The following is a 20,512-nucleotide window of genomic DNA, read 5'->3' as shown; positions in this document are numbered from 1 at the left end:
TCCAGAAGGCGCCACCTCCACCCCCTGCTGACATTCCTCCGCCCAGCTCCCCTCGCCGCTCGGCCGCTAAGACTCCTCAACCGGAGTCCCTCGCCAAGAAGAAAGGCAAACGAAAGGCCGCTCGGGAGTCCTCCGCTAAACCCCAATGCGCCAAGAGGATTATACCTGACGGTCCTCCGCTTGCTGGGCCGTTGAGCCCTAACACATGGGTGACGAAGCGCATCCACTTCGATCTCCTTACTGAAGAACAGGCCTTGGTCAGCAGGCTAGCTGCTCGGTCAGCCATGTGCCTGGCCTATGCCGCCCGCAAGAGAGCCTCGGCTTCCACAGAGCTTCAAGCTCTTCAAGAGAGGTTCGACGCCGCTGTCAAGGCCAACCAGGACTTGACTCTTCGTTTGGCCGAGACCGAACGAATGGCAGAGGAAGACAAGAAGAAGGCCAGCACTCTGTTGGCGGAGGCCCGTGCTACCCAGCGCCGCATGCAACGGTCCCTGGACGACACCAAGCTAGACCTCCAAAAAGCCGCTGCTGCCAACACCAAGCTGACGGCCGAGCGAGATTCTCTACAAGATCAGGTGACGAGACTGAAGGTGGATAACAAACTTCTGGGCGACGAAGTGGTGAACGAACATCTGCTCGAGTTTGACAAAGCACTCGCCCAGTGCAACCTCCTCTTCCAAGTTCTCACCAACGATCCCCGTCTCGACGTAAGCATGATGGTGATGGACGATAAACTAGTTCCTATTCATGTTCCTCCACCTGCATCTTCGGCCGCCCCCAACGTTGACGCTACCGCTGAAGTAGTGGCAGAGACCGATGGGGCTAATGTTCAGCCCTAAGTCTTAGACATAGGATTTTACCGCTTTTTCTTTATTTTGTACTGAACTTTCTCTTGCAATGAATATATGTCTTTTGAACGCAGTTGCCTTTTTTCATGCCTTATCATGTCTTTTGCGAATAGTTCATCTTTGCCGCTCGGTTTCGGTTTTAGGAGCTCTCTAGAAGCGTGCCCTACGACCAAGGTGAGAGTTCACGAGAGAAATCTGCTTCACCTGTTCGGTTTAGGTCTTAGGAGCTCTCTAGAAGCGTGCCCTAAGACCAAGGTGAGAGTTCACGAGAGAAATCTGCCTCACCCGCTCGATTTAGGTCTTAGGAGCTCTCTAGAAGCGTGCCCTAAGACCAAGGTGAGAGTTCACGAGAGAAATCTGCCTCACCCGCTCGATTTAGGTCTTAGGAGCTCTCTAGAAGCGTGCCCGAAGACCAAGGTGAGAGTTCACGAGAGAAATCTGCCTCACCCGCTCGGTTTAGGTCTTAGGAGCTCTCTAGAAGCGTGCCTTAAGACCAAGGTGAGAGTTCACGAGAGAAATCTGCCTCACCCACTCGGTTTTGGTCTTAGGAGCTCTCTAGAAGCGTGCCCTAAGACCAAGGTGAGAGTTCACGAAAGAAATCTGCCTCACCCGCTCAGTTTAAGTCTTAGGAGCTCTCTAGAAGTATGCCCTAAGACCAATATGAGAGTTCACGAAAGAAATTTCGTGCCTGTCTCTAAGATTTAAAATAAAAAATATTAAATATTAAATTAATATTTCATTATCAAGTAAGATAAGATAAACTTTTTTTTCTTCAAGAATGGAAAAAGAAAACAAGTTTGTGTCTAACATTTTTTTTCCAGAGACAAAAAATAAGTGAAAGTAAAAGATAAATATAACATGTGAAAAACTAAAAGATAATAAACAAATATCTTAATATATATTTTTATTATTTATTATATTTGATTTTATATTTTATTATTTATTAAAATTAAATATTATATTTTATAAAAGAAATTAAAAACACATAAATTAATTTCCATCACTTCCTAATATATATTACATATAAATTGAAAATTTAAAGAAAAAACTTTAAAAAAAATTAATATACAAATTTAAAAAATTACGAAAATAATTTAGGCCATGCACCTTGTCTTTAAAAGGTTTGCCACTGTGGATGCATCATAGAATAGAATTATTGGAAATGCAATTGAGTGGGTAAGAAAGAAATGTAACTAAAGATTCTACCCAAAAATTGATATTTACCTATAATATTAATATGTTACTCCTTTTTTATGTTTCTAATATCTTATTTCCATTTTTTTATTTAAATCTACTTTTGTCACCATAGAGTTTAAAAATGTACTTTCTTCTCCCATAACCTAGTCTAAATAAACCAAATAATATTTCCTACAAATATTCTATTTAATACATACAACATTTATACTTTACCAATTATTATTATACCATAATAAATATTATAACAAACAAATATACTAATAATCTCATATATATATATATATATATATATAATAAATTATGTATGACACGTGAATCAATGATACTTAAACATGATTTTGTAGACGAATTCTTTAGTTTGATCACTGCTCATTTTTCGGTAAGAACAAAAATATTACAAAATTAAACAATTTTATTGGAATATATTATATCATAACTACAAGTAAATGTGAAGCTTAAATTGATGTTGAGTTGGAATCAATATCAGTGCATGGGTGGGGTTAGAAGGGATCTCACCATCAAAGGCAGAGATGAAAAGTCGAGGAAGCTGTGATTCAGCGTGTGTTTGTCTTTGGAGTGTTATCGCTATCTCTCAAATGTGCCTCTGAACGTGACATTACCGTTTGCATGTACCCATTTTTCAAGCACACGCAAGGTTCTCACTTTTCTCTTTCTTATTGCTCTCTTCTCCTAAGCCACAGTTTATCTCAAAAATCGCTTAACTTTGTCAAAGTCGTGCATGCCAACTTCATCAAACTGGGTCTTAACACCTACACCTATTTGGGTAATCGCTGTATCAACCTTTACTCAGAGCTCGGCCACATCAATGATGCATTGAAGGTGTTTGACGATATTTCTCATAAGAACACCACGTCCTGGAACATTTGCTTAAAAGCGTTGCTGAAGAGTGGCCAGCTCGGCAAGGCCTGCCACGTGTTTGGTGCAATGCCTGCTAGAGATGTTGTTAGTTGGAACTCCCTGATTTCGGGTTATGCTTCTTGTGGGTTTTTAAGTCATGCGTGGGAGATTTTCGTTGAAATGCAAGGCACTGGTGTGAAACCAAGTGAGTTCACTTTCTCCATTGTGCTGTCACTCGTGCCAAGCCCCTCTCATACTAAACAGATTCATTGTAGGATGATCAGAAGTGGAATGGATTTGGATAATGTAGTTCTTGGGAATTCGTTAATAACAATGTATGGAAAGATTGGTCTTGTTGAATATGCTTTTGGTGTGAATAGGACTATGAAACACTTTGATGTTATATCTTGGAACTCTTTGATCTGGGCCTGTCTAAGAGCTGGGAACCATGAGCAGGCTTTGGAGCTGTTCTATCAGATGAGAAATGCTGATTTTTTACCCGATCAGTTTACATGTTCAATGTTAATGAGTGCCTATTCTAACTTGCGAGACTTGGACAAGGGTAAGCAGGTTTTGGCCTTTTGTTTCAAGATGGGATTTGTTTATAATAGCATTGTATCCAGTGCTGCTATTGACCTCTTTTCCAAATGCAACAGATTGGAGGATTCTGTTCAGCTCTTTAAGGAACAAGATCAATGGGATTCAGCTCTATGCAATTCCATGATTTCAGGCTATGCTAGACATGATTTAGGGGCAGATGCTTTGCGAATTTTTGTGCTGACCTTGCGGAAGAATATCAGGCCAACAAAATACATGGTTAGCTCTCTTCTAAGTTCTGTTTCGGTTTTGTTACCAGTTGAAGTGGGTAATCTAATCCATTCTTTGGTTCCTAAACTGGGTTTTGAGTCAGATGCAGTTATTGCCAATTCACTTGTTGACATGTATGCCAAATTTGGGTTTATTGACGATGCCTTGAATATCTTCAATGAAATGAAAATTAAAGATTTGGTATCATGGAACACTATACTGATGGGACTGACTTACAATGGGCGAGTGTCTTCTACCATGGACCTCTTTAGGGAATTATTGACTAGAGAAGACATGCTTCCAGATCGAATTACACTAACTGCAGTTCTACTTTCATGCAACTATGGATTATTGGTTGATGAAGGAATTGAAATATTTTCATTAATGGAGATTAAATTTGGAGTAAAACCAGGAGAAGAACATTATGAATGTGTTGTGGCGATGTTGAGTAAAGCTGGCAAGCTCAAAGAAGCCATTGATATCATAGAAACAATGCCATATAGAATTACCTCTGGCATTTGGAGGTCAATTCTTTCTGCATGTGCAGTTTATGGAGACTTGCAAATTATAGAAGGAGTTGCAAAGAAAATAATCGATAGTGAAACACAGACATCCTTACCTTACTTGGTATTGGCTCAAACATATCAAATGAGAGGTAGATGGGAGACCATGGTTCGAATGAGGAAGGCTGTGGAAACTATAGGTACTAAAGAGGTCATCGGACACAGTTGGATTGGAATTAAAAATAACTTATACACTTTTTCATCGAATCAGTTACAACATTATGGTGGCAAGGATCTTTATCTGCTGTTGAATTTACTGGTCTGGGAGATGGAGACTGAAGGCTATTTCTAAAAATTGTATAGGCCTAAAAATGTAAGAAAAATTGTAGCAGTTGGCAAGGAATATGAATGTTGACTGAAAGTGATAGTGCCAGAGGAGGGGGAAGGAGGCAGAAAATATGATTTAGCGTTACAAAGTACAAATTAAATCAATTATTTCTATTAGTTTTCATAAAATATTATTTACACGATACTCATTCCTTCGTTGTTAATCGATGTCAGAATTCGTTTAGTTTCACTATAATAAAAGAATGGTAGGAACACTGTAACACTTGGTACATTCTCTAATGTAAATGGAATAATGACTTGTTTTAAAATAGATGAACAATAAGTGATAGAATGTGGCATCATTTTTTACACAAATAGATATTGTATTAAGGATCCAATAATAACTAAATCAGTTATACATTAAAAAAAAATTAAAATCATTACAAATAGTTGATTTTTGTCTCTCCTTCATACATTCACACAATGTAGCTAGCCTTCGCCCATCACTGGTTTTGGCTCATTGTTTCGTTAAGAATAAAATGATGTGAAGTCATAAGGCTTAGAATAAAGACTGAAATTGGAATGTGCAAATTTATATAATTCATTGTACGGATTTATTTAAATTATATAGGTTTTACTATAATTAATTTTTGAACTATTATATATTTGGAGAGGGGACCAAGTTACTCATGCTTGATCAGAGATTCATATTATCATCTATTAATAAGATGATATTCATATTAAACATAAAAGAATAGTTAAACTCAGGTAAGAAGAATCTCGGGGATGTAAAAAGAATTATATCCATCAGTATCTATGGATAAAATTCACAATGAATAAGAATTAACTATTATAAATGGATAATGGATACGAATACTTGTTATACTCAAATGAATAGAAATTGAATATTATAAATAAATATTCGTGAATGACATACAAATAAGTAACCGAGTATTTATCATACTTTAATCACATGTTAAGGGAACATGTATGAGTATCATATTATTTTATTCGTCAACATCCATACCCGCTAATATTTAATTTACCAATATATATATATATATATATATATATATATATATATATATATATATATATATATATATATATATATATATATATATATATATATATATATATATATATATATATATATATATATATATATATATAATTTGGACTTTGTTTGAAAATATTTGGTAGATTTTTACGTGGATTTGTTTTAGATTTTCATAACTATACAATTTTTTGCTATTTTTATATATTTTTACACAATTTATTTTTTAAATTTGTATGGTTAAAAAATTTTGTTTAATATTTTTAAAAATAATTCTAAATACACATGGATATTAAAAAAATGAGAATATCAGCATACCCGCCCAAATATAATCCCATTGACATCCCTATTCAAGACTTAAGTACTAAAGTCTACAACTAGGCATTTTCTATGATGCAGTGTAATAGTGTACACAAGAACTTTATAATCGAAATAAATTGAATTTTGTACAATTTAATTACATTAGAACCAACTTAAACGAATATACAAAAGCCAAAATTACAAGTATCCAGCAGAAGCCAAAATTACAAGTACCCGAAAAGGTCTAGATAGTATAAAAGATTTAACTTTCTTAAAGTTGTTAGCTGATCACTGGATTACGGTGTAATAAATAATCAATTTTACATCACTACATTGGCATTGATGAAAAATGATATTGAATGGTAAATAAATCTTACAGTAATTTGTTGACCCTTATGTAAAATGACAGTCCAATCGTACCCATCGAGCACCAAAACTATACATGGCATGGTCTAAGATTTTACATACGAATAATCCTTCCATCTAGTGATTCCAGATCTAAATGTTCTCCTTAACACATCAATCCGTTCAGTCAAGATAGAATCTTTTAAGTTTTCCATTTCAGCATGTTCCTTTTCCATCAACAGCTCCAGATCGTCAAAATGTTTAACCTTGTGCAGCAACTTATCGATCTAGTTAACAAATAAGAAAATAAAAAATAGTTAACCCCTATTTAGAGACCTGAACCTGAGAAATTAGGGTGCTGATCGGAGATGAAGATATAAAAAATCATTAACTAAGAACCTGAGCTTTAATTATAGTTGCCACTAAATGTTCAATCTCTCTGACTTCCTGGTCTGCCAACAACTTTGCTCGAGCAGCAGCAGCTCCAAGAGCAGTTGCAGTGGCGGCTCTTACACGCAGTGGCAAAGGTATTTCTGCAAGAGCAAGCTCGGATTAAAGGTGACAAGCAGCTATACATACAATGTTTATCCACAAATACATATATCAACAAAAGATGCCCAAAACAATAAGATACTCATGCTGCTGTTAATTTAAAAAAAATAAAAAATTAAAGCTCTCTATTTCTCATGTCCGAAGTAAACCTCAACTGAGGCATCTGCAAAGGACAAGTGATAGATTGAAATAAATGCTACGGTTGGGGACCAAACTCATTCTTCAAAATCATGTTATACGCAAGAAATCAATCTTTCATACTATAATTTCCCAACAGTTTCTCGATACGGAGAAAGAAAAATACAAAACAATGCCCATAAATGACCCCCCAGTAAGAACCAACCGGTAAAAGAACTATCAAGTCGAGAATAGAACACTTGATCTTTGAATTTTTTACTCTTAACCTTATGTTTTTGTGTCTATACTATTTTATTATTTTTAAGCAGTCCTATACCTATTCCCTTTTACTCAATTGTTTTATACTTCATCCTCGAGTTTTATAGCTCATCTTAAGTAAGCAACCCTTGCCCTAAAATGGGTTAAGTGTTTCCTGTCTGGAAATAGAGACAATTTTGCTAACGGAAAACTTGATTAGCAGAATGATCCCAAACTATGGAAAATCTCAAATAGCTCAAACTAAGTGAAGCATCATAATCCCACGTAAATCACTCTTTCCCTTTTCCATCGGATTCACCTTCTCTGTCCCCCAACTTACTGTGGTCTGCATTTGTTTGGAGCCTCTGGAAGGAGCGTAACTTGGGTGTACTTCAAGGAAAGACCAATAGCCTGGATCAGTGTATTAACATGATGTATATACAATGGGATTTCAGTCCAGGATCATGTCTCACAGGATTGTAATAAGAAGCATGCTTGAAAGGGGAGGAAGAGAAGATAATTGGTTCTAATAGCTGGCAGGGTAGGCATGAATGTGTATACACAGTGACTTTTTTCCTTCGCCTGTAGTTGCCGTATTTTATGTTTGTTATGGGCTCAAGTAGGAAGATTTCTTGGTTATTACTATTTACTAGTGTAACGGTAAATAAGATATAAAATCCTCCCTGAATTGTTGATCGTCCTCTTGATTTTTAGTATGTGGGTCGGTACCCCCTTGTAGCATATCCATATATTTTGACTGCTGGCAAAAAAATACTTTTTAACCAGTTTTTGGTGTCTTAGGCCTATGCAAATATACTTGCAGACCCTTGGTTTTTTGGCTTAGCCAATTGAAGAATTTAACTTCTAGCAACTCAATCCCATCCAAATAGTTATAATACCCCATCACAAGGTACTGACTCAAACCTTCATCTGACAAGGAACATGAACTCACCATTGTGTAACCCTTACTCTCCCTGATATGGTTTCCTAATACAATGTCCACCTGATTACAAAACCTCACTTTACTGACAAATTAATCTAGTATTGTAAGTATTGAGAAGTATACCATGAAAAAAGCAAAGGCTATGTAGAAAAATGATGGACACGTATAACCATTATCATCATTATTCATACAACTTGCATCGAATGAGCCAAAGTTCTTTCGTTTCACATATCTAGGAAAGTAGATAAGTTTTGGGGGATGCAAATGTATGCAAAAAATGAACTTAAAATTATATGGATTGTCAAAAGAATATCAAAATACCACCTTAGCGTAAAAAAAATACCTGATATAGAGGACCTCTCCATCTCTAAACCTTCTCCCTCAAGATCTCTGACACAGATAATAACAAGTATGAGGACGGTATAATGGCTAAATTTAATAGTAAGTTACTAGTCAGCAAAATGTCATTAATGACAATAAACTAAGAGGTTTCGGGCAGACCTTGCTGAATCTTCTTCAACATCAAATATCTCCCTTGGACACAAATTCTCATCACAAAGAGCTGAAACAGCAGCATCAGCTGCAGCAGCTGTGATATGAGGGTCAACCACATTAGAGATCAGTCCCACCTAATTCAAAACATAAAAAATCCATGGTCATACTGAAGGAGGTGAAAGTAGTAACTGATTCAAAAGCAACTTTATTTCAAAAGAGTATAAAATATTACAACCAATATGCACATGTTTTTTCATGCTTTTTATCCCTGGACATTCAACATATACTAGAGATGAGACGGCCAAAGAGGCATTTAGACATGGTAAACAGCTATGATATGAGCCTTTCACAAAATCCAAAAATGTTACACATAAGGTAACTCCACATCGAGTCAGAAAAAAGGGAATGCAACAGATTAGAAAAATTATAAGTTACACATATAACAAAGGACATGAAATGCAAGACTACCTGATTCATTAGTGAACCACTGGAATCTGACAGGGGAGTAACACGCTGTCTTTTTGAAGGACTTTCCTTCACAGCATCTCCGTTCTGCTCAATTTCTTTTGTAAGCTCAGGAGGTTGATCCTTTGTTTTTGAAATTTCTTGGTAGTCAGATGAAGATGACTGAACTTGTTTTGCATTGTTCACCACGATACCATTAGCACCACTAACGTTGACATTTCTGTGAGCAGGGCCCAACATGAGCTCTCCAAAAGGCAGCTCAATGAGTTTTGAGATACAATCAAGTTTAGTCTTGGTTTGAACACTTTGAGCAACCAGTTCCCAGTCATCCCCATGCTTCAAAACAGATTCCAAAAGGAGAAGAATTTCTCCCTCAGTCCAGACAGTGTCATGCTTGCCACTGTTTTCACTTGACTCACTCAATACGAAATCCTCTGCAGACCTTTTCTCCCCATAATTCCCACTTTTGAAACAATTTGCACAAATAATGAAATTATCCTGCATGATATTAAAAAAAAAATAGAATAACCAACAATGATACCAGTTTCAGAAATATAAGAAAAATCCCAGATAGAAAGCTTAATGACATGGAATTTTATAAAATTAGCTTAAGAGGCAGACAAAAGAGAGATAAACACATCTCCCCAAATTAATTAACTTCAAACATGCTTTGACAGCATACATTCAAGAGGCCACGGGGATGTTAAATGAAGTCAATAAACTCCATTTTCCAACGGATGAATATAATACATAGGTAAGGGTGGAAATGGTTTACAAGTATAGGAAGCACAAAACAGTCTCCTCGATTCAGAGCATGAAAAATAAAGGTTATCATGCAGTTCTCAAAATCCCTCCCATATTCACACTTCTACGGGCATAAAGTTAATGTAGAAGATTTTAAACATCCAAACACGACGAACCCAGTGCAGAGCCCCAAATAGCACTACGTGAAACAAAATGTTAGATGACCCCCACTCCTTCACTCAGATATGAAGAGGAAATAGAACCAAAGAATCGCACAATCTATCACCAGAAATAATACCTTAATACATAAAAAAATTATATTTTTTTAAAAAGTAATAACCTGGGTACAACGGTAATGTCCTGAACCACATTTGCCACCACAAAGTCCACAGTTCCCCTCTTTCTGCCTAATCAAATCCCTATAAATATCCGAATAGGAGGCGAGCGGCGGCAATTTGAGAGAAGCCCCGGTCGCATTTGCACTGGTCTTCGCACCGCGAGGCAACAACATCGGCTTCAACGAGTTCGGTGTGGCCGCCACCCGAATCCCATTGGGAGTTCCTTCTTCGAGGCGAACTTTGCACGGCTCCTCCTCCTCCTCCTCCTTCTCTGCGTCTGCAGCAGGGGGGGCGCCGTAGTTGATCAAGCCCCAATTCTCTAGGAAATGGAACGCCTTGTGCAGAAACGTGACGTCACCAACCAGCGATTTTCTGACCTCGGTGAATGTGAGCCTCCTGGAAGGCTCTTCCCTGTACTTGTTGATGATGAAGTCTCTGTATTCTTTGTATATCTTGGGCGTTCTCGAAATCGAGCTCGCGTCGAAGAATTCCTTGAATGCTGTTCTCTCCGTTTCGTGAATTTCGTCCCACGCGAACCATCCTTACAAAACGACACTGGTTAGGTGGAAACAGGGAGAGGGAAAAATTAGGGTTGGGAGAAAGAATGCTTACTTGAAGAGCTTGGGATGGTGTAGAGTTCGAGTTCGGGATCTGAATCGTCCAAGCGACCCGGGTTTGAGTTAGGATCTTTTGTGACTTCCATGACGGAGGCTCCGACTGACCCAAATACGGTGGCGTGGGCTATATTGCGCCAGATTCGGCGTCCTTGGGGATCACTTCAGGGGCAGACACTTGTAGCAATGACCAATCATTCACGCCGTTATTGTCACTTTTCTAACCCGACCCGATATCTGATCCGATGTTTTTACACGGATTGCATTTTTAAATAATTAAATAAATATAAAACTCAGCTTTGATGTTGCTAAAAAAACAATTTTCTCCTCACCGGAAAAAAAATCATTTGAGATAAAAAAGAATTAAAATGAAACAAATTGTCATTCAGTTTTATTATTTGATTAATATTTTAAACAGAGTTAGCTTCTAAAACATGTTTAAAAAAAAGGAAATGTAAATGTATGACTTTTAATTTTCTTCATTATTAATTTTCTTCACTGTGACTTCGTTATTAAAACATGTAAATATATGACTTCTAAAACTTGGAATATTATTAATGATCATTACTTTTTATACGATATTAATTAAGACAGTGTTTTTAATGAAAAAAAATAAATAATCAACATCAAACAAAGAAAATGTTATTTGATTTTTCATTATGTCTATTTTTATGATCGCTAATGAATTACTAATTTTAATGTTTAAAATTTATTGTTTAAAAATTCAGAATTTATGTAGAAGTTATGGATGTTTCAAAAATTACTGAGAAGTAATCGGGTTTACTCAAACCATCATAAAGTAACTGCGCTATAAAAATCACTATTCTAGGGATTAATAAAATATAATTTTTTTATTGTAGCGTACATCAATAAAAAAGTATTTAAAAGAAAATAAAATATTACTAACAAATTTAAAAAATTGTTAGCAATGAATGGATCACTAGAAATACAGTTTATACTAATAATAAAATACCTAAATTTAAATTATAGCTGATGATTTGAAGGAAGAAAAGAAAAGAAAAGTGTTATAACCATTAAAAACGCACCCAAAACTCATCTGAACGGACGTCAGGTGTCAAACTGAGGGAAGTCAGAAATTAGATAGTGAAATGCAGGTGTCAGTAGAGGAGCGGACGTTCGTTTTAAGCAAAACTGAGTTTTTGGAAAATTACATCACACTCTCTGCATGCATCTTCTTCTCCAAACTCTGAGTTTCTCAAATTCTCCTTCTTCTCTCTAAAAGTTCTCCCTTCTCTCTACCAAAACTCACTCTTTCTCTTCTCCGATCACCGTTCAGGCACCGTAGAAGCACTTCCGGCGTCCAGAGCTTCAGATTGAACCGAACGGTTTCGGATTCTGAACTGGTAAGCCTTCTTCTCGTTAATTGTTCGTTATCTGGTACATGCACACCCAGTTTTGGTTGCATGGTTTAGTCTTGTCTGAGCCATTGTGGGTTTTCTGTTGCTTGGTTTAGTTTGAAGGATTGTTGAACGTAAGGGTAGAAGGAATTGTAGTCAGGCGAACCTAAAATTTCGTCTCTAGGACGTTCGTTCACACTCAGAGGTAAGGGAAGCTTATTTAATTTAATTGTATGTTCGTTGTATGTTCGTTGTACGTTCGTTGATAATTAATGCATGTTGCTGAGTGGTTGAATGTATATAAAGTATGAATATGATTATTTACTGAGTTATGGATTGTATGAAGTATGCAAATTGATTTTGATATGAATGTATAAAGTTATGAAACTATATGTTAAGAAATGAGTTGGAATATAAATGATCCTGGTATGAAATTCCCCTAAGAAAGTGTACGTACGTTACTGAACGGTCCTTGACCGTTCGGTTTTCTAGTGAATTTGGTTAGTAGTGGATTCTTTCCTCCGCCGACGACGCCTTCGACAACGGCCAGATTCGTCCGCTGTTTCCTATTTTCAACCAGGTTCTTCTCTTCTCTGATGATTACGATGGCGGCGTCCACCCTCCGCTAACTCTATTCGTCGAACATCCGGAAGAGTCGCTATTGCCGTCGCCTTCGGCGACGAACAAACTTATGGCTGCTCCGCCGCCGAAGGGATCGTACTGCGAATGGAATCCAAAGTCTGCAGTGAAGAGCAACTCCACGGGATTCTCGAAGCTGTGGAGATTCCGCGACGTGAAACTGCGAAGCAACAGCGACGGGAAGGACACGTTCGTGTTCTTGAACCACGCGCCGGCGGCGAAGCCAGCGGAGAAGGCGAGAAACGTGGTGGTGAAGAAGGTTGAGGTGAAGAAGGGGAAAACGACAGCGTCGTCTACGCACGAGAAACATTATGTGATGAACAGAGCAAGGAAAGAGAACGATAAACGCAAGTCCTACTTACCGTACCGGCAAGATCTGTTCGGGTTCTTCGCCAATTCCCACGAATTGAGCAGGAATGTTCATCCTTACTAAGAATAATTTTTTTCTCTTCTCATTGATTCAAAAATTTTATTGATTTGTATGTAAATAATTGTTTGAAGTTCTCCAACCTAACTAGTAAATTAATTATCTCTTGCTATAGTCTAATTATAATTTAATTAATATTCTAAAGTTGAAATTTCTGGACTTGCTATATTTTTTCGTGGAAAGAGATAACCAGAGAATTGCAAACAGTGATATTATTTTTCTTTTGTGCCTACCGACGATACTGTGTGTCAGTCTACCGTTAGCCACGTTAGCACATTTTTAACGGTGTTAGTTTTCGAGGACTAAAACCAAAGTTTCGAAAAGAATGAGGACCAAATTGTACCTTATTTTGAAAGAGGGACGAAAACCAAAAACGACAATAGTTTAGGGACTAAAAACATATTTAACCCAATCTATAAATATAAAAAAATAGAATAGAATTATTAGTATTGTTTCGACTGGATCCGGGCGGACCCTGTTAAAACACACAAACTTACTGTTGAAGACGGACAGGCAGACGACGAAGATGCGCGGACCGAGCGGACGTCCTGCTGAATCCCACGAACCGAAGGAAGCGGCACTGGCGGGCGGCACAAAGATGGACGAGCGCTACTCCTCGCTCTAAACCGGGCGGACGTCCTCCAATCCAGACGCTCGCTCTCTGCTCCGAGTTGGGTGGGCGTCCTCCCTCTCCTAGCGCTGCTCCACACTCCCAGTTGGGGAGGGGCCGGGTACCTGCTAAAGGCACTCCGACGCTCAAGTCAGTAATATGACAGAGCGATTGTGATGCGTGTATGCATCGTTATTCAAGTTAGTCCAGAGTTCATACCTGAGACCTTTATTTATAGTGAATTGTAATGGGCTTTTACCTTTTGGGGGCCTGGAACGGCCCAATAATGCCTTAATCTTTATTTAGGACTTTAACATGTCATTAGCATTTAACCGTGTAATCAGCAAAGTGCGTCGGTTGGGAATGATGGTCGGTCAGGGATGTTACCCTAGGTGGGCGTCCAGCTCTTGGGCGGACGTCAAATCCTTGGGCGGACGTCCAATCCTTGGGCGGACGTCCAATCCTTGGGCGGACGTCCAATCCTTGGGCGAACGTCCAGCTCTGGGCGAACGTCCCATCTTGGGCGAACGTCCCATTTTGGTCGGACGTTCTACTTCGGGCGAACGTTCCACATTCGGCGAACGTTCCACATTGGGCGGACGTTCTACTTCGGGCGAACGTTCCACATTGGGCGGACGTTCCACATTGGGCGGACGTTCTACTTTGGGCGGACATTCTACTTCGGGCGAACGTTCCACATTGGGCGGACGTTCTACTTCGGACGTCCTCTCTCTCCTAGCGCTGCTCCACACTCCCAGTTGGGGAGGGGCCGGGTACCTGCTAAAGGCACTCCGACGCTCAAGTCAGTAATATGACAGAGCGATTGTGATGCGTGTATGCATCGTTATTCAAGTTAGTCCAGAGTTCATACCTGAGACCTTTATTTATAGTGAATTGTAATGGGCTTTTACCTTTTGGGGGCCTGGGAACGGCCCAATAATGCCTTAATCTTTATTTAGGACTTTAACGTGTCATTAGCATTTAACCGTGTAATCAGCAAAGTGCGTCGGTTGGGAATGATGGTCGGTCAGGGATGTTACCCTAGGTGGGCGTCCAGCTCTTGGGCGGACGTCAAATCCTTGGGCGGACGTCCAATCCTTGGGCGGACGTCCAATCCTTGGGCGAACGTCCAGCTCTGGACGAACATCCCATCTTGGGCGAACGTCCCATTTTGGGCGGACGTTCTACTTCGGGCGAACGTTCCACATTCGGCGAACGTTCCACATTGGGCGGACGTTCTACTTCGGGCGAACGTTCCACATTGGGCGGACGTTCTACATTGGGCGGACGTTCTACTTTGGGCGGACGTTCCACATTGGGCGAACGTTCCACATTGGGCGAACGTTCCACTTCGGGCGGACGTTCTACTTCGGGCGAACGTTCCACATTGGGCGAACGTTTCACATTGGGCGGACGTTCTACTTCGAGCGAACGTTCCGTACGGCGTCCTGCATTCCCTGGTACATAAGCCCCTCAAGTCCTAGTGCACGTAGTGTACGTAGGATTTTGAATAAGCATCTAAGACAAGAGAAGATCTTCCGCCGTGGTCATACATATTTTCCAGACGTTTCGTCTCTCAGCATTTTCCTGTAGAACACTTTTTGTGAGTGTAGAGAGTGTGGGGCTGTCCCGTGGTGATAGAATTCCATGTGAGTTCTTCAAAGTTTCTCTTACAAACAGAGGTTCTGCCCATTTGGGCGGATGGGCCCTTATCCCTTTGGGCGACGTGGGCACCGAGACGGGCGGACGGCCTTATTCGTGGGCGTCCTTACGTCCGACGCCCGGCACTTGCTAGTGTAGGAGAGTTTATACGGAGTCTAGGTTCAATCCGTATATATTTGAGCGGTCGAGCATTTAGCTCTTTGGATGACGTGGGAGTCCTTCCGTACGGCGTTCGGCACTCCCTGGTACGTACGTTCTGTCTTGGTTGGCTAGATGCTCGTCATCTTGAGCGGACGTTCGGTCTTTGGTGCTTGACACGGGTGGCCGCTCGTCCTGATTGCCATCTTTGGGCGGACGTCCAAATGGTTGGACGCTCATCCTGATTGCCATCTTTGGGCGGACGTCCCATCTTTGGGAGGACGTTCGGTTTTGGTTGGCTGGACGCTCGCCGTCTTGGGCGGACGTTTCATCCTGGACGGACGTTCCATCTTGGACGTCCCTTCTTGAATGGTTGGACGCTCGTCCTATGCCGGGTGGACGCTCATCATCTTGGACGGACATGCCATCTTGGACGAACGTCTCTTCTTGAATGGTTGGACGCTCGTCCTATGCCGGGTGGACGCTCGTCATCTTGGACGGACATGCCATCTTGGACGGATGTCTCTTCTTTAGTGATTGGACGCTCGTCCAATCTTGGGCGGACGTGTTACTTTAGATAGACGTCCTGGGTGGGCGCTCGACTTTGGTACTCAACAAGGGTGAACGCTCGGCCTTGTGGCGCTCGTTAGACACCTTGGTCCTGATTGCCATTTTGGAGGGCGTCATTGTTAACCGTTCGCTCGGTCTATGCTGGGAGGACCTATCAGTACACAAGCCCCCCAAGCCCGAGCGTAATTTTATTGTGCGAAGGGATTTTTTAGATGGCCCCCGAATTGCTGGGTCCATCTGGAGGTCGACTTGGCGTACCTTGGAGGACAAATGGCCGGATGGTTGACTGACGTCCTCCTATTTCAGATTGATGATAAATTCCAGATTCGGCTAAGTTATAGACGGCCGGTCATTGCTGAATGCCAGATTTGGCTAAGTGATGAACGGCCGGTCAATGCTGAATGCCAGATTTGGCTAAGTTATGGACGGCCGGTCATTGCTGAATGCCAGATTTGGCTAAGTTATGGACGGCCGGCTGGTTGCTGAATGCCAGATTTGGCTAAGTTATGGACGGTCGGCTGGTCGCTGAATGCCAGATTTGGCTAAGTTATGGACGACCGGCTGGTCGTTGAATGCCAGATTTGGCTAAGTTATGGACGGCCGGCTGGTCGCTGAATGCCAGATTTGGCTAAGTTATGGACGGCCGGCTGGTCGCTGAATGCCAGATTTGGCTAAGTTATGGACGGCCGGCTGGTTGCTGAATGCCAGATTTGGCTAAGTTATGGACGGCCGGCTGGTCGCTGAATGCCAGATTTGGCTAAGTTATGGACGGCCGGCTGGTCGCTGAATGCCAGATTTGGCTAAGTTATGGACGGCCGGCTGGTCGCTGAATGCCAGATTTGGCTAAGTTATGGACGGCCGGCTGGTCGCTGAATGCCAGATTTGGCTAAGTTATGGACGGCCGGCTGGTCGCTGAATGCCAAATTTGGCTAAATTATGGACGGCCGACTGGTCGCTGAATGCCAGATTTGGCTAAGTTATGGACGGCCGGCTGGTTGCTGAATGCCAGATTTGGCTAAGTTATGGACGGCCGGCTGGTCGCTGAATGCCAGATTTGGCTAAGTTATGGACGGCCGGCTGGTCGCTGAATGCCAGATTTGGCTAAGTTATGGACGGCCGGCTGGTCGCTGAATGCCAGATTTGGCTAAGTTATGGACGGCCGGCTGGTCGCTGAATGCCAGATTTGGCTAAGTTATGGACGGCCGGCTGGTCGCTGAATGCCAAATTTGGCTAAATTATGGACGGCCGACTGGTCGCTGAATGCCAGATTTGGCTAAGTTATGGACGGCCGGCTGGTTGCTGAATGCCAGATTTGGCTAAGTTATGGACGGCCGGCTGGTCGCTGAATGCCAGATTTGGCTAAGTTATGGACGGCCGGCTGGTCGCTGAATGCCAGATTTGGCTAAGTTATGGACGGCCGGCTCTTTGCTTCGTCGCCCAACCAAGCTGAGAGTTGTTCTCGTTGGAACACTCTTTTTCACCAGCTTGGTCTTACTGGGATGGACGGTCCTTCGCTTTCTTGCCCAGCCAAGCTGAGAGTTGTTCTCGTTGGAACACTCTTTTTCACCTTCTTGGTCTTACTGGGATGGACGGTCCTTCGCTTTCTTGCCCGGCCAAGCTGAGAGTTGTTCTCGTTGGAACACTCTTTTTCACCAGCTTGGTCTTACTGGGATGGACGGTCCTTCGCCTTCTTGCCCGGCCAAGCTGAGAGTTGTTCTCGTTGGAACACTCTTTTTCGCCAGCTTGGTCTTACTGGGGTGGACGGTCCTTCGCTTTCTTGCCCGGCCAAGCTGAGAGTTGTTCTCGTTGGAACACTCTTTTTCACCAGCTTGGTCTTACTGGGATGGACGGTCCTTCGCTTTCTTGCCCGGCCAAGCTGAGAGTTGTTCTCGTTGGAACACTCTTTTTCACCAGCTTGGTCTTACTGGGATGGACGGTACTTCGCCTTCTTGCCCGGCCAAGCTGAGAGTTGTTCTCGTTGGAACACTCTTTTTCACCAGCTTGGTCTTACTGGGGTGGACGGTCCTTCGCTTTCTTGCCCGGCCAAGCTGAGAGTTGTTCTCGTTGGAACACTCTTTTTCGCCAGCTTGGTCTTACTGGGATGGACGGTCCTTCGCTTTCTTGCCCGGCCAAGCTGAGAGTTGTTCTCGTTGGAACACTCTTTTTCACCAGCTTGGTCTTATTGGGATGGACGGTCCTTCGCCTTCTCGCCATTGTTGACGGTTACCTGCATTATGAAGGGAACATAGCGAATTTCAAGTTTATAGAAAGATGTGTCCGTACCTTGTAAGGCCGAAAATATGCTATGGCCAAGTGGCCGAGAATAGGTTGAGGCCGAACGGCCGAGACTGTGATGAGACCGAACGTTCTTAAATGTTGAGGACGAACGGCCGAGACTATGCTGAGACCGAACGTTCTTAAATGTCGAGGACGAACGGCCGCGATCACGCTGAGGCCGAACGGCCAAGGATAGGTTGAGGCCGAACGGTCAATAATACGCTGAGGCCGAGCGGGCCGATAACATGTTGAGGCCGAGCGGCCAATAGTGAGTTGAGGCCGGGCGGCCAAGAAGAGGCCGAACAGCCGAGAACACGTTGAGGCCGAACGGCCAAATTTGGCTAAGCAGCGGGTCTGAAAGGCCAATTGGTACAATTTAGAGTACGTACCTTGGCGGCCAAATGGCCGGACTGCGGATGTCAAATTTATCCCAGGTTGAACAGTACCGGACGGCTAATACTTGGGGTCGGACGGTCGTGAATGGGGGCCGGATGCTCATTTCTCGTGGTCACCACCGGGTAAGTAAAGTCACACGGCCCCACGGTGGGCGCCAAATGTTTCGACTGGATCCGGGCGGACCCTGTTAAAACACACAAACTTACTGTTGAAGACGGACAGGCAGACGACGAAGATGCGCGGACCGAGCGGACGTCCTGCTGAATCCCACGAACCGAAGGAAGCGGCACTGGCGGGCGGCACAAAGATGGATGAGCGCTACTCCTCGCTCCAAACCGGGCGGACGTCCTCCAATCCAGACGCTCGCTCTCTGCTCCGAGTTGGGCGGGCGTCCTCCCTCTCCTAGCGCTGCTCCACACTCCCAGTTTGGGAGGGGCCGGGTACCTGCTAAAGGCACTCCGACGCTCAAGTCAGTAATATGACAGAGCGATTGTGATGCGTGTATGCATCGTTATTCAAGTTAGTCCAGAGTTCATACCTGAGACCTTTATTTATAGTGAATTGTAATGGGCTTTTACCTTTTGGGGGCCTGGGAACGGCCCAATAATGCCTTAATCTTTATTTAGGACTTTAACGTGTCATTAGCATTTAACCGTGTAATCAGCAAAGTGCGTCGGTTGGGAATGATGGTCGGTCAGGGATGTTACCCTAGGTGGGCGTCCAGCTCTTGGGCGGACGTCAAATCCTTGGGCGGACGTCCAATCCTTGGGCGGACGTCCAATCCTTGGGCGAACGTCCAACTCTGGGCGAACGTCCCATCTTGGGCGAACGTCCCATTTTGGGCGGACGTTCTACTTCGGGCGAACGTTCCACATTCGGCGAACGTTCCACATTGGGCGGACGTTCTACTTCGGGCGGACGTTCCACATTGGGCGGACGTTCCACATTGGGCGGACGTTCTACTTTGGGCGGACGTTCCACATTGGGCGAACGTTCCACATTGGGCGGACGTTCTACTTCGGACGGACGTTCTACTTCGGGCGAACGTTCCACATTGGGCGAACGTTCCACATTGGGCGAACGTTCTACTTCGGGCGAACGTTCCGTACGGCGTCCTGCATTCCCTGGTACAAGTATGAATGTAAATACATAAGTAATATAAATAATAATATTCATATTAATTAATAGTATAAATATATAAATAGAAATATAAAAATATATAAAGATATGTATAAGTATATAAACATAAGTAACATATAATTTAAGAAAATAGTAAGTTATTAACAACGATATAGGCTGTTTGTCTGTTAGTGTTGATAATTTGTTCATTATGTCAACACATAATTAGCCAACTAAGAATTGCTTAAACACACAACAATTTCTAGAAAAATGGAATTGAAGAATAACACAAATAATGTATAAATAAAAGAAATAAAATAATAAAATAAAAATGTATATCGAAAGTATGACCAACAAAATAAAATGCTATAAAATTTGACCTTTTATTCCTAAATTGTGATTGTTTTACTGAGATAATAAAATGATGTCAATAACTAATGATCAATCAATGAATTTTGAAAAATAATAAAATCTCACATCTATTAGAGATAAAATTTCATCTTACAAAGTTTTGTGAGATTGAATTAGATTTAAAATTCACTTCTTAA

General features: G+C 41.8%; 3 protein-coding genes across 3 annotated transcripts; 2 read left to right on the top strand and 1 right to left on the bottom strand.

The window, feature by feature from the left end:
• The first annotated feature begins 2,672 nt into the window (after positions 1-2,672).
• On the top strand, positions 2,673-4,565 carry LOC108330429 (pentatricopeptide repeat-containing protein At1g43980, mitochondrial). The gene has a single exon (XM_017564913.1). It carries the CDS (start codon positions 2,673-2,675, stop codon positions 4,563-4,565), a length of 1,893 nt encoding a protein of 630 aa, XP_017420402.1.
• A 1,563-nt stretch (positions 4,566-6,128) lies between these two features.
• LOC108332121 (SWI/SNF complex subunit SWI3A) lies at positions 6,129-10,981 on the bottom strand. The gene is made up of 7 exons (XM_017567246.2): positions 10,767-10,981; positions 10,157-10,695; positions 9,076-9,570; positions 8,614-8,741; positions 8,456-8,502; positions 6,642-6,775; positions 6,129-6,529 (listed from the first exon to the last, which is right to left on the bottom strand). Exons 1-7 carry the CDS (start codon positions 10,855-10,857, stop codon positions 6,350-6,352), a joined length of 1,614 nt encoding a protein of 537 aa, XP_017422735.1. The 5' UTR covers positions 10,858-10,981; the 3' UTR covers positions 6,129-6,349.
• A 1,562-nt stretch (positions 10,982-12,543) lies between these two features.
• Positions 12,544-13,273, top strand: LOC128196260 (uncharacterized). Its single transcript, XM_052876511.1, has 2 exons — positions 12,544-12,552; positions 12,635-13,273. Exons 1-2 carry the CDS (start codon positions 12,544-12,546, stop codon positions 13,196-13,198), a joined length of 573 nt encoding a protein of 190 aa, XP_052732471.1. The 3' UTR covers positions 13,199-13,273.
• Positions 13,274-20,512: the final 7,239 nt, after the last annotated feature.

This window comes from Vigna angularis, chromosome 4 (assembly GCF_016808095.1).
Source record: "Vigna angularis cultivar LongXiaoDou No.4 chromosome 4, ASM1680809v1, whole genome shotgun sequence".
In the NCBI taxonomy this organism is placed as follows: Eukaryota; Viridiplantae; Streptophyta; class Magnoliopsida; order Fabales; family Fabaceae; genus Vigna; species Vigna angularis.
Note: the sequence above shows the minus strand (reverse complement) of the source record. Positions and strands in the feature narration are given on the sequence as shown.

Bases quoted from the DNA above. Each gene is read 5' to 3' on its own strand.
- LOC108332121 (XM_017567246.2), bottom strand. From the start codon at position 10,857: ATGGAAGTCACAAAAGATCCTAACTCAAACCCGGGTCGCTTGGACGAT. The intron at 10,696-10,766 runs GTAAGCATTCTT...TCGTTTTGTAAG, and splicing joins CACCATCCCAAGCTCTTCAA to GATGGTTCGCGTGGGACGAA. The intron at 8,503-8,613 runs GTCTGCCCGAAA...TATCTGTGTCAG, and splicing joins GTTGAAGAAGATTCAGCAAG to AGATCTTGAGGGAGAAGGTT.
- LOC108330429 (XM_017564913.1), top strand. From the start codon at position 2,673: ATGTACCCATTTTTCAAGCACACGCAAGGTTCTCACTTTTCTCTTTCT.